At 45.1% G+C, this 13,216-nt stretch overlaps 1 protein-coding gene across 1 annotated transcript; it reads left to right on the forward strand.

Moving 5' to 3' along the window:
• Nucleotides 1–7,248: 7,248 nt before the first annotated feature.
• On the forward strand, nt 7,249–10,886 carry LOC124384154 (C-C chemokine receptor type 4-like). The gene is made up of 3 exons (XM_046846770.1): nt 7,249–7,603; nt 7,845–7,901; nt 9,490–10,886. The coding sequence occupies exons 2-3, from the start codon at nt 7,879–7,881 to the stop codon at nt 10,553–10,555; spliced, it is 1,089 nt and encodes a 362-aa protein (XP_046702726.1). The 5' UTR covers nt 7,249–7,603; nt 7,845–7,878; the 3' UTR covers nt 10,556–10,886.
• Nucleotides 10,887–13,216: the final 2,330 nt, after the last annotated feature.

The raw sequence follows: 13,216 nt of genomic DNA on the forward strand, positions 1-13,216 counted from the left end.
TTTCACTGTATATATAGTTTTATATACAAGTCTTTATAATACAGTAATCTCCCGCTTTACCGCAGTTCCAGTCCACATCAGTGTTTGTTTTACAGTGAATGTTGTTAACCTTCATATTGTAGTGAAATGTAGGATGTGGAATATAAATTTAAATGTTTTAGTCCCTGGTTCCAATCAGATGTCCTTTTAGACTGGTTGGGAAAAAAAAGGCCTTTTAAGGCAAGTGTCTGGAAAAACATAGGGAGCTGTTTGGACTTCAGCCAAATGAATTAGTGATGAGCTCATTCAGGATCCTGATTTAAAAAACACAGAAGTGTGTCTACACAATGTTAAGTGCTGAAATGCTGCTTAAAGGAACTGCCTCTGGGGGCAGCATTGCCTTGGCCGACAAAACTACAGAAAGCACAGGTATGCACATTATGAGGTTTTCCAGGACTCCATTAAAATGAGTGGATTAGAAATTAAACTGTATGTATGTCACTATTCAAAAATGATGCATTGAAGGAGTCCAAATGTCTGTCTCTCTCTCTCTCTCTCTCTCTCTCTCTCTCTGTGTAGATATAAGAGAGTCTCAAAGAAAAAGAGAAAGAAAGATCATTATTCCTGGGATTTTGTGGGTGGACCAGACCATGAGAGTAAGTGAGAGTGTGAAAGTGAGTTTGTGTGTGTGTGTGTGTGTGTGTGTGTGTGTGTGTGTGTGTAATAAGTGCTCTTTGTTTGTTAACTCTTGTATGTTTGTATGAGTAAAAAGTATAGTATTTACATGATGAATGAAAGAGAATAAATATATAAATATACAGTATAGAAGGAGAAACAGGTACAGCGTGTACAGATACAGTTTGAGCGTTTAGAAGGTCGAGGGTTTAAGCCCCCAGCACCAGTGAGAGTGGCACCAGTGGCAGAGGAGGGAAGAGTGTTGTGAGCATATTCAGCCCAGAGAAGCTTCTCCGACCATGTGGAGGGGTCTTGGGCGCAGAGAATACGGAGGCTGGTCTCGAATTCCTGGTTGAGCCTTTCGGTCTGACCATTAGACTGAAGGTGAAACCCGGAGGAGAGGCTGACAGAAATCCCCAGGAGGCAGCAGAACTCCTTCCAAAAATGGGCAGAAAATTGGGGGCCCCGATCGGACACAACATCCCGAGGCAAACCGTGCAGGCGGAAAACGTGTTGGAGCAGGAGCTGGGCGGTTTCCTTCGCAGAGGGAAGCTTGGGCAGGGGAATGAAGTGACCCATCTTCGAGAACATGTCGACCACCGTGAGAATGGCCGTATGACCAGCGGATGGCGGAAGGCCGGTAACAAAATCCACAGCAATGTGTGACCATGGGCGTCGGGGTATAGGGAGTGGGTGAAGGAGACCTACCGGACACCCCTTGGGGTTCTTGTGTTGATTGCATGTGGGACAAGCAGCCACAAATTCACGAACGTCCCTGTGGACAGACGGCCACCAAAAACGCCTCAGGAGCACAGCCAAGGTACGAGGAGTACCTGGGTGACAGAAGAAAGGGGAGCTGGGGCACCACTGGAGGACTTTGGAATGAAGGTGTGCAGGCACATAAAGCCTATGTGGTGGGCAGCCCTCAGGGACAGGTTGACCGACAGTGGCCCGCTGGACCTTCTTCTCAATCTTCAGGCTGAGAGCGCGGACGGTAACAGTGGCGGGAAGTATGGGGTCGGGTGGTGGTTCCTTCTCATCAGGGGAGTGCAAATGGGACAAGGCGTCAGGCTTTCCATTTAGCGACCCCGGCCAGTAGGACAAGGAGAAGTTAAATAAAGAAGTTAAAGTTGGCTCTTCGACCAAGATGGCGGCGCGTGCACAACGCGAGGCCCAGCGTTTCTCCAGATTTTGCGATTTAGTAGCAATTTCTCCATCAACAGCAAGTTTATTCACGCAGAACAGGCTTGCACGCATCTCATACAGCCGAGAAGCATTACTAAACATCGGCAACACTCACAGATACGGGCTTTCAACGGACTTTGAACTCCTCGAAATTGCCCGAACACCGCGGACCGCTGATCCAGCTCGGCCGACAGTGAGACCACAGTGCCGGCGGCGAGACCGTAAACAAAGGAGGGGGAAGCGAGGCGGCATCAGGGCTAAGCTAAGGCTAAACCTGCATCAACCAGCGATTCCAAGCGTCTTCCTTGCCAATGTACGGTCTCTTGCTAATAAAATGGATGAGTTGCTGCTCTGGATATCATCACACAAACGGATTAAGGAATGTAATGTCATGATTTTCACGGAAACATGGCTCAACAACAACATTCCCAGCAGCGCCATTGAGCTCGGGGGTCGCAGTGTTTATCGGGCGGACAGGAGAGCAGAGGACTCTGGTAAGCGCAGAGGTGGAGGTCTGTGCATTTATGTTAACAACTCATGGTGCACGGACTCTACTGTTACTGAAAGTCATTGCTCTGTTCATTTAGAGTATTTGATGATTAAGTGCAGACCCTTTTATTTACCGAGAGAATTCTCAGCCATTGTTGTGACTGCTGTGTACATTCCACGGATGCTAATGCTAAGCTAGCTATGGAGGAACTGCATGCAGCTATCAGCAAACAGCAGTATGCACATCCTGAAGGAGCTATCATTGTCGCTGGAGATTTCAACCACTCCAACCTGAAATCTGTCTTACCAAAATTTCACCGCAATGTCTCCTGCTCTACTAGAGGGGACAAAACACTGGACCAGGTATACACAAACATACCTGGGGCATACACAGCCATTCCCTCCCCACCTGGGTCAGTCTGATCACCTCTCTTTGTTCATGCTACCCAAATACACACCACTAATCAAACGTGTGAAACCAGCTGTGAGGACAGTAAAGGTGTGGCCAGAGGGGGCCATTTCTTCTCTACAACAACAGTTTCAGGATACTGACTGGAACATGTTCGCTTCACAGGCCACACTGGACTCTCACACAGACATGGACAGTTACACATCATCTGTTTTGGACCATATTAACACGTGCATTGACAATGTCACTACTGTCAAACACGTGAAATGCTTTCCTAACCAGAAGCCGTGGATGAACTCTGAAGTCCGTCTCCTGTTGAAAGCAAGAGATGCTGCCTTTAAATCTGGCAGTGCAGAGGACTACAACAGAGCCAGGGCCAACCTGAAAAGAGGCATCAGGAAAGCAAAGCTCACATTTAACGCCACATGAAGAGCACTTCCACAACTCTGACCCCAGGCGCATGTGGAAAGGCATCCAGTCAATCACGGACTACAAACCCACAGCTCAACCAACCAGCAGTGCCTTCCAACCGAGCGAACTTAATCACTTTTTTGCTCGTTTTGACCAAAGCACAGGACATTTTACACCAACCACGGACTCTGCTACTGCTTACAGCCCACTTTCAATCTCAACAACGGACGTCTATTCAGTGTTCAGCAGAGTGGATGCACGTAAGGCAGCTGGCCCGGACGGCATACCGGACGTGTTCTCAGAGCATGCGCTGGACAACTGGCACAGGTTTTACTGACATTTTCAACCTGTCACTGGCCCAAGCCACGGTACCAACATGCCTGAAGACCACTACTATCATACCAGTGCCTAAGCACTCAGCTGCTAAATGCCTGAATGACTTTCGCCCGGTTGCACTCACCCCCATTGCTATGAAGTGCTTTGAGAAACTGGTCCTGAATCACCTCACTGCGGGCCTACCACCTACACTGGACCCATACCAGTTTGCCTATCGCCCGAACAGGTCAACAGAGGATGCAGTTTCCACAGCTCTTCATTCTGCTCTCACCCACCTGGATAAAAGCAACACATACATCAGAATGCTGTTCATTGACTTTAGCTCTGCGTTCAATACAGTCCTCCCCACTGTACTGATCACTAAGCTCAGTGAACTGGGTATCTGCACCTCCACTTGCAGATGGATTCTGGACTTTCTCACCAACAGACCTCAATCTGTCAGGTTGGGAAACCAGGTATCCTCAACCCTAATTCTGAACACTGGCATACCGCAGGGCTGTGTTCTGAGCCCACTGCTCTACTCCCTGTTCACCCACGATTGTGCTCCTCTGTATAACTCCAACATCTTCATCAAGTATGCAGATGACACCACCGTGGTCGGCCAGATCGACAACAACGACGAATCGGCCTACAGGAAGAGATCCGTAATCTGGCAGCATGGTGTGCCACCAACAACCTGACTCTCAACGCCACAAAGACCAAAGAGCTCATTGTGGACTTCCGAAATCCAACAGCAGGAGACATCTACCAGTCAACATCAATGGAACCGAGGTAGAGCGAGTCTCCAGCTTTAAGTTCCTGGGAGTTCACATCTCTGAGGATCTGACATGGCAGCAGAACACGTCAGCTCTGGTTAAAAAAGCACAACAACGCCTGTACTTCTTGAGAAGTCTCAAAAAATCTCATCTGTCCCCGGGGATTTTAACGAGGTTCTACCGCTGCATCATTGAGAGCATCCTGACCAACTCCATCACTGTATGGTACGGAGGCTCCACTGTGTGTGAACGTAAAGCACTGCAAAGGGTGGTCAAAACCGCCCAACGCATCACTGGCACTCCACTACCTGCCATTGAACACCTTCACCACAGCAGATGTCTGCGCAGAGCTCACAGCATCATCAAGGACTCTTCACATCCCAGTCATAAACTGTTTAACCTCCTTCCATCAAGAAGGAGATACAGGAACTTACGTACCAGAACCAGCAGGTTCAGGGACAGTTTTTTCCATCCACCATCACACTACTGAACTCAACACTACACCGCTAAATCACTACAAAACAAACATAAACAAAAGACTGTATATAACCTCTGTCCAATACATGTACATACTTCATATTATATCTTTTCACTCCTCATTACATCTGCACTTTTTATATCTGTATGTATCTTTATCATTACTGTATATTCTGCCCAACATTTCACATTCATCTGTGGACATAATGTATGTGTATATATATATATATATATATATATATATATATATATATATATATATATATATATATATATATATATATATATTTTATATATAGTAGACTGTTTATTCAGCTTGCTACTCCTTACTGCCATAATCCTGTGATCTGTAACCTTCATAGCCTTTATATTTATTCACTGTATATACTTCATATATATACCACTGCTGTAAATATGCCAGATAGTTATCTGCACTGTAAATATGCTAGATATTTATCTGCACTTTTGCACAACTGCTACATTTTGCACTTCTGGTAGATGCCAAACTGCATTTCGTTGCTGTGTACCTGTACAATGCAATGACAATAAAGTTGTATCTATCTATCTATCTATCTATCTATCTATCTATCTATCTATCTATCTATCTATCTATCTATCTATCTATCTATCTATCTATCTATCTAAATCGCCCAAAGAACAATCCCAAACGTGCTTGACGTGGATTCAGGCACTTGGCAGTCCGCAGATATTCCAAATTACGATGATCAGTCCAGACGAGGAACGGAACTTCGGACCCCTCCAGCCATTGACGCCATTCCTCCAGGGCCAATTTAACAGCCAAGAGCTCACGCTCACCAACAGGGTAGTTCTGCTCAGCTGGGCTGAGGCGGCAGGAAAAAAAATGTGCAGGGGTGCAGGCGGTGGTCTCGGGCACCTCTCTGGGACAGAACGGCCCCTACGCCCAGAAGGGCTAGGACCGGGGCCGAGGTGAAAAGACTCTTCAGTTTGGTAAATGCCCGTTCAGCCTCTGGGTTCCACTTAAAAGCCTGACGTATGGAGGTGAGTGAGTGAAGGGGGGGCCGCAACAGAGCTATAGCCCCTGATGAACCGCCAATAGAAATTGGCAAAACCCAAAAACCTCTGTAACTGCTTACGGGTGGTGGGTTGGGGCCAGTCCTTTACTGCCTGAATCCTGGCTTGGTCCATCTGGACGTGATCGGCAGAAAGGACAAATCCAAGGATGGTAATGCTGGACACATGGAAATCGCATTTCTCCGCCTTAACGTATAATCCATTCTGAAGAAGCCGCCCGAGTACCGAACGCACATGCTGGACATGTTCATCTCTAGAGCGTGAGAACACGAGAATGTCGTCCAGGTATACAAACACGTAGTGGTTTAGCATGTCTTGAAGAACGTCATTCACCAACGCCTGGAAGACAGCTGGCGCATTGGTAAGGCCAAATGGCATAACAAGGTATTCACAATGCCTTGATAAAGTATTGAATGCTGTCTTCCACTCATCCCCCTCCCGGATGCGGACAAGGTGGTAGGCGTTGCGGAGGTCCAGTTTGGTGAAGATGACCGAGCCCTGGAGAGAGTCGAACGCAGAAAACATCAAGGGCAATGGGTACCGGTTTTTGGCGGTTATGGCATTTAGGCCCCGATAGTCAATGCAGGGACGGAGGCTCTTGTCCTTCTTTTCCACAAAGAAGAACACAGCACCTGCCGGAGAGGAGGACGGGCAGATAATGCCAGCAACCAGCGGGTCCTGAATGTATTGGGTCATGGCCGCCTGTTCGGGTGCTGAAAGATGGTAAAGCCAGCCACGGGGTGGCATAGATCCCGGCAGGAGATCAATGGCGCAATCATAGGGCCGATGCGGGGGCAAGGAAGAGGCTTGAGTCTTGCTAAACACTGCACTGAGGTCATGATAGACAGATGGAACTGAACTGAGGTCGGGGGTAGTCTCCGGAGAGCAGGAGACCGGTCGGGGGGAAGACGGAGTGAGGCAGTGAGATTGGTAATAGGTTCCCCAAACTGAGAACCCGACCACTGGACCAGTCTAGGCGGGGGTTGTGCTTGCGGAGCCAGGGGAAACCGAGCATGACCGGGGCATGAGGAGAAGAAATGACCAAGAAGGTGAGCCACTCCCGGTGTCGCTCTCCGACGGTGACCAGAAGGGGCTTAGTACGGTAAGTGGCCTTGTCTAGGGGGTGCCCCTTCCAGGGCCCGGACCTGAAGAGTCTCCGGTAATGGCTCCGTCTCCAGGCTCAGCTGACGGGCAAGATCTAGATCCATATATTCTGCGTCCACCCCAGAGTCCACAAAGGCTGCCAGTGAAAAGTCCTGAGCACCGGAACGGATGCAGATCTTAACTAAGGGCTTGGAAGGGACTGGTAGGATGCGGCTTGCCGTGGCCCTTTCCGTCAACGATGAGCCCGCCTTTTTGCTGGACATGAAGCAGCCATATGCCCGGCTTCACCACAATAGAGACAAAGCCCCTGGGAACGGCGTCTTTCCTTTTCTGATAGGGACAGGTGCCGACGTGCGATATTCCATAGGCTGTGGTGGGGATGAGGCCGCCGAGGCAGGAGTAGTCCGAGGGGGGGTATGGTGGCGAGTCGGAGGCGTGTGGTAGGCCCGCTCCGAAAGGCGCGTGAAACGCTCAAAACGACGTTCAAGAATATTAGTAATCATTTCAGTCCAACAAGTTCTTCTGATTAATCTGGAAAACCCAGTACATGGAAATGTAAACACAAGCTCAGCACTATCGCATTCAAATGTCGTGTCAACACAAGGCATGTCTCAACAGAGTCCTGTTACTCATCTCAAGAAAACAAAAGTGTGATAGAAACAAAGCATTTCAACACCACATTCTCGTTTCAGTTTTGGCTTCACACCCCAAAGGACTACATGCAAATACAGTAAAGTCTTTTTTCTTCCAGCTGCTTGAAGAATTCTGCAGGATTTCTTATTATTATTTGCATGAAAATGATCTGTTATGAAAATCCTGGTGTTATTGATTTCCATAACTGCTGTTCTTCTCGATTTCGAGGTCTGGTTAAGGCGAAGACGCCCACATTCTTTTTTTTATACTCTTGCACTTAAGCGAGTCATTCTCTAAGCTGAGACCATTCATCTACCCGACTTTCTCCTTTCCCTCAGGGGTTTTCTGTTTACTGTCTGATGTACAGAGCAGATGATGCTGAACACAACATCCAGGTAAGAACATATTCCATGTAACTGCTACAAATTGTGCAAGATAAAGAAGTAATGAAGGTATTTAGTAAATACCGTCCGTGTGGTTGAGTCCAAATACAATCAGTAGTCGAGACAATTAAAGCAGCCTAGATGGAGATGCGATTTTGAGGAATTTCTGGCACAGATATGAAAGTTACATTTCTACTATTAAAGATACAGATGCAAACGCAGATAATCGACAGAAAGAAAGAAAGTAAGAAAGAAACCATAAGCTAAAGAAGAAGCTACGGACTGTGAACCTGAACAACAATCCTGGAGGAAAACATGAGCAATAGTGCTGTAAAGGGGGAGAAGTTTCAGGTGTAATCAGTGGTGACGGGGAACAGGTGTGAGTGCTTAGTGATGTGATGGTGCAGTGGCTGATCGGATTGTAGTCCAGGAACATCTTCCTTCAGTAAACATTTAAAAAAATAACAAAACAAATATCAAATCCAGTTCATTCTGTGCTTTTCGTTCACATCATGTAAGTAATAAAGTTGGCATTTGTATCACGATGCATCGTTTTTAACGTATTTGCGTCGGCATAAGATTTATTGATGTATAATTATTATACTTTTATTATTTAGAAAGTGAATCGATTTCTCGCCCCTGAACCGTTACTCGAGCACGTTCTCTCCGCACCGCTGCTGCTACGTGAATATGACGTGTCGCATCACTATGGAAGTGTACAGATGGATTGACTTACGATTTTACAATATCATGATGACGATCGTGATATGGCGCAATTAAACAGCTGTCAAAATATTTTACGCTTCACACGGCAGGCAAAAATTCACTAACCGGCGCTTGTCTATTATATATAGTGTAAAGTTTATACAGTACGATATTGTAAAATGCTCCGTTATGCTGAATTATGTCATTTGTTACATTATTAGAATATAACAGTATAACCCAGTCATTAGTGTTGCACAAGTCCGGTCACTCTCAGTGCCGGTCCCAGCTCACAGATTTCAGATGCACAAAATATTCAGCACAAATTCGTGCACATTTCTGTTTACAAACCAGCATTCGGTCGCACCCGCACTTCCACACCATGATTAGATCATACCTCAGATTTCTCAAGAGATTTATCTTTAAATAAAATGTGTTAGGACTTGTGAAATATAAATGAGAACACGGAATATGACTTTTTCTTTCCGTCATAAATAGAACTTTTTGGAATTAGCACCAATAACACAAAATAAATCTAGTTTAAGATTTAAGTTTTTCTTAATTTTTTATTCTCATGTAAAACATTTTATAGTTAAAAATTATGCCATTTTTAAAATATTCAAAATTTTATGTTTCCAAAAAGCAATGTCTCTTGTTAAGATTCTGTCTCTGCTAACAGGGTCCACGAGAAAAGGATTTTAAATCAACGTGACTCTTAAATCTTGAACAGTGCCAAAGTTTAAATGTAATATTGTCCTTGAATAAGATTTTTAAGTTCATGAATATGATTACAGACCAAAATATGTGTAGATAATTTCAGTATCAGTGCTTAGTTTTGTGTGTAGTTCTGAATTCTCCTTTCATTCTCATGGAGGAATTCTGTCTTTTCTGTTTTCAGCACTGAATTTATTTCTACCACTGAAAATGATTCACATTTTAATTACGGTGATTTACATAATGGACCGTGTGAAAGCAGCCGCCATTCAATCTACATTCTCCCGGTGCTCTACTCCGTGTTCTTCGTGGTGGGTTTGCTGGGAAACCTGCTGGTGCTGTGGGTGATCCTGAGAGGCACTCGGATAAAAAGCATGAATGATGTGTCTCTCCTGAACCTGATCATTTCTGACCTTCTGCTAATCTCCACTCTCCCCTTTTTGGCTCATTATGCCAGAGATCACTGGGTTTTTGGTAGCTTCATGTGCACCCTGGTCCTCAGCGTGTACCACATTGGGTTTTACTCCGGCATTTTCTTTATTGTGCTGATGAGCATAGACAGATACTTGGCGATCGTCCATGTCATGTCCTCCTTGAGAACCCGTACAAAGACTTATGGGATTTTAGCGAGCATCTTCATCTGGATTCTCGCTGTTGCGTCTTCATTTCCTGAACTACGGTATCTTGGAGTCATAAACAATGGAAATGAAACACTTTGCAGCGCGTATCCAAAAGATAATCACCATGATATAAAAAGTGGGTCTATCTTTAAAATGAATGTTTTGGGGCTGCTGATTCCACTCATCATTGTGGGATTTTGTTACTCCATGGTATTAAGGAAGCTTCAAACACTTCGTAATTCCAAGAAACAGTCAGTTCGTCTTGTTATTGTGGTCATGGTGGTGTTCTTCTGCTGCTGGATACCGTACAACATTGCAGCGTTCCTCAAGGCACTGGAACTGAAGCTCATCCTGACTCCAGGGTGTAAACTCAGCAAAACCATCCAGCTGCTTCTGCAGGTCACTGAAGCCGTGGCGTATTCACACAGCTGCCTCAATCCGTTCATTTACATGCTTGTGGGTCAAAAGTTCAGGAGGCATCTCTCCAGGCTCCTCCTCCAGACACCATGCAGCCATGTGCAGTGTATGAAACACTGCATGACCCGAGCTGCAGCTTCAGTGTATTCACAGACCTCAAGTGTGGACGAACGACATCCGGATGAAGGAACATCCATGCAACTGAAGAAATGATCTTAATTTTGTTCTTTAATATTGAAAATTAACACGTAAGATAGAAGAGTTGAGGCTAAAAAGCTTTTATTTGCGTATCCAAGATATTCTGTATATATGCCTGCTTTTTACCACGCTCATGCTGAGTATCATTAATGTTTTTTTCACCTTTTATATAAATATTACTCACTTGGAATTTTATATATAGTGATGTTTTGACTCCTTTTGATGGTTCATTTCGAGGGAATTGTTCATGCACTGTAAACTCAACACAAATTGTGAATGACTTGTCATAAATGTTTTATTTACTACTTTAAATGAATAATAAAATAATAAAATAGCTTTTCAAACATTTGTTTGTCATTTAATCCACATCAGTGTTTGTTTTACAGTGAATGTTGTTAACCTTCATATTGTAGTGAAATGTAGGATGTGGAATATAAATGAAAATGTTTTAGTCCCTGGTTCCAATCAGATGTCCTTTTAGACTGGTTGGGAAAAAAGGCCTTTTAAGGCAAGTGTCTGGAAAAACATAGGGAGCTGTTTGGACTTCAGCCAAATGAATTAGTGATGAGCTCATTCAGGATCCTGATTTAGAAAACACAGAAGTGTGTCTACACAATGTTAAGTGCTGAAATGCTGCTTAAAGGAACTGCCTCTGGGGGCAGCATTGCCTTGGCCGACAAAACTATCACAAAGCAATGCCCTTGGGTGGTTTGTTCTAAATCCGGGCTCTTTTGAAGGGGAGGGATATTAATGATTTTGGGCACAATTGTGCTCTTGGTGTGGCCACTGGGTTCACACCAATTCACACAACCTGCAAACACTGGCTGGCCAGTAGAAACATTCCATCAACAGTTCAGTGTTTCATCCTGTCCTACTCGCCCTGGTGTCAGACTCCTAAAACCGGGTCACCTCATGTTTGGTCCGAGGAGAAATCCTCAGAGATACACAGAGGGAGGTAGGACCTACTCCTCATGCTGCCCTGATGCAGAGTTTACTGTACACCAGCAACCCCTGAACATGGAAATGCCTGGTTTCTGTGCAGCACCAGCATATGGCCCAGGACTCTCTTAACTCAGTGGAGGAGAGCAAACAGACAAGAGCGATTCTGATTCTGAACAAAGTGATGATTGTTTTACATGAACAAAGTCACAGAATGAATCAATCTTTTAATTCATTCTGCTAAATGCTGTAAATGTAAAATCAGATTTAGGGATCACTGTCCTGATCAATGATCAATGGAAGGAGACTGGTGCAGGGCCACGCTATAAAGAGAATGGAGCTCATTTTTTGGTTTTCTATACGAACACCAGACATAATCCCAGTTCATGAATATGTCGTGACTGATGATGGCTTTAAACAATAAACATAATGTTGACTGGGACATTCTAAAACGTTTAGCCTGAAAAACACAACGTGGGAGAGAGAGAGAGAGAGAGAGAGAGAGAGACCACCATCTCAACATAAGCATTGTGGTGGTGTTGATGTTTCATTGCATTTCGCTTTTTATATATAAACGTGTAAAAATGACTAAAGGTTTTTTACTCATTGTGGAATCATATGCAAATGTGTATTTATATATTAAAGTTATATTCGTACCCTCGTTCGTTCTCCCAGCCTACACTGATGTATCCTGAATGTCTGAAATTGAAGCTGTGAGGGTGCAGATTACTCAAATTCAAGTTTCAAGATATTCAACAAAGATCATGGAACAAACCCCAAATAACCTACAGCATAACCATGAACTAATAACACAGACGACAATCGTGAGATTCTGAGAGTTTCAAATGCATCACTGACAGCATCCTGACCAACACCATCACAGTGTGGTATTACAGCTTTACAGTGTGTGAAAGGGTGGTGAAAACCTCTCAGTGCATCACTAGAGCTCAACTTTTCACCGATGAGCTTCTTCACCACAGATCATCATCTGAGACTCCTCCTATCCCAGTCACAACCTGGTTAACCTCCCAGAAGAAAAAATAGGAAAGAATAGGAAAGTTTGCATTAGGAGCAGCAGGTTCAGGGCCAGCGTTTCCCCCCCACAAACATCACCATCACACTGAAATTTGAGGGGTTTTTCTACTGTCAGTAATCATCATGCAGTTCTGCTCCTCCCTGTACTTTCTATATCATGTAAATTTGCAGCATATACAAGTTTATCTATATATTTATATACAGTACTTGTATATGCTGCAAATCCCATCGATCCAACTATTCCAATTAAATCCATCCATCCATCCATCCATCCATCCATCCATCCATCCATCCATCCATCCAATTCCATTTGTGCATTGCTGCTCTTTGCACTCCAGGTAGCATCTAGCACCTCGGAGTTCCCTAGCCCGCCTGGCAAAGGTGGGTTTGAGGTGTCAGGAGCCGCCCTGCATGGTCACAGTCCTAACCTCTTTTGGGCCTCCTCCTTCAACCCTGGACAGATGTCAAGGCCCACCTCGGAGTGCCCTGGCCCGCCTGGCGAAGGTGGGTTTGGGGTGTCAGTTACCGCCCTGCGTGGTCACAGTCCTAACCATCTGTCCAGGGTTGAAGGAGGAGGCCCAGAAGAGGGAAGACTCAGACTGGTCCTCATTGCAAAGAAACAGGGGAAGGTCGGGAAGGACCAGAGGTGGAACGACACCCTCTGCGGAGATCAGGAGCAGAGCGACACCCTCAGCAGAGAAC

The sequence above is a fragment of the Silurus meridionalis genome, chromosome 4 (assembly GCF_014805685.1).
Source record: "Silurus meridionalis isolate SWU-2019-XX chromosome 4, ASM1480568v1, whole genome shotgun sequence".
Lineage (NCBI taxonomy): Eukaryota > Metazoa > Chordata > Actinopteri > Siluriformes > Siluridae > Silurus > Silurus meridionalis.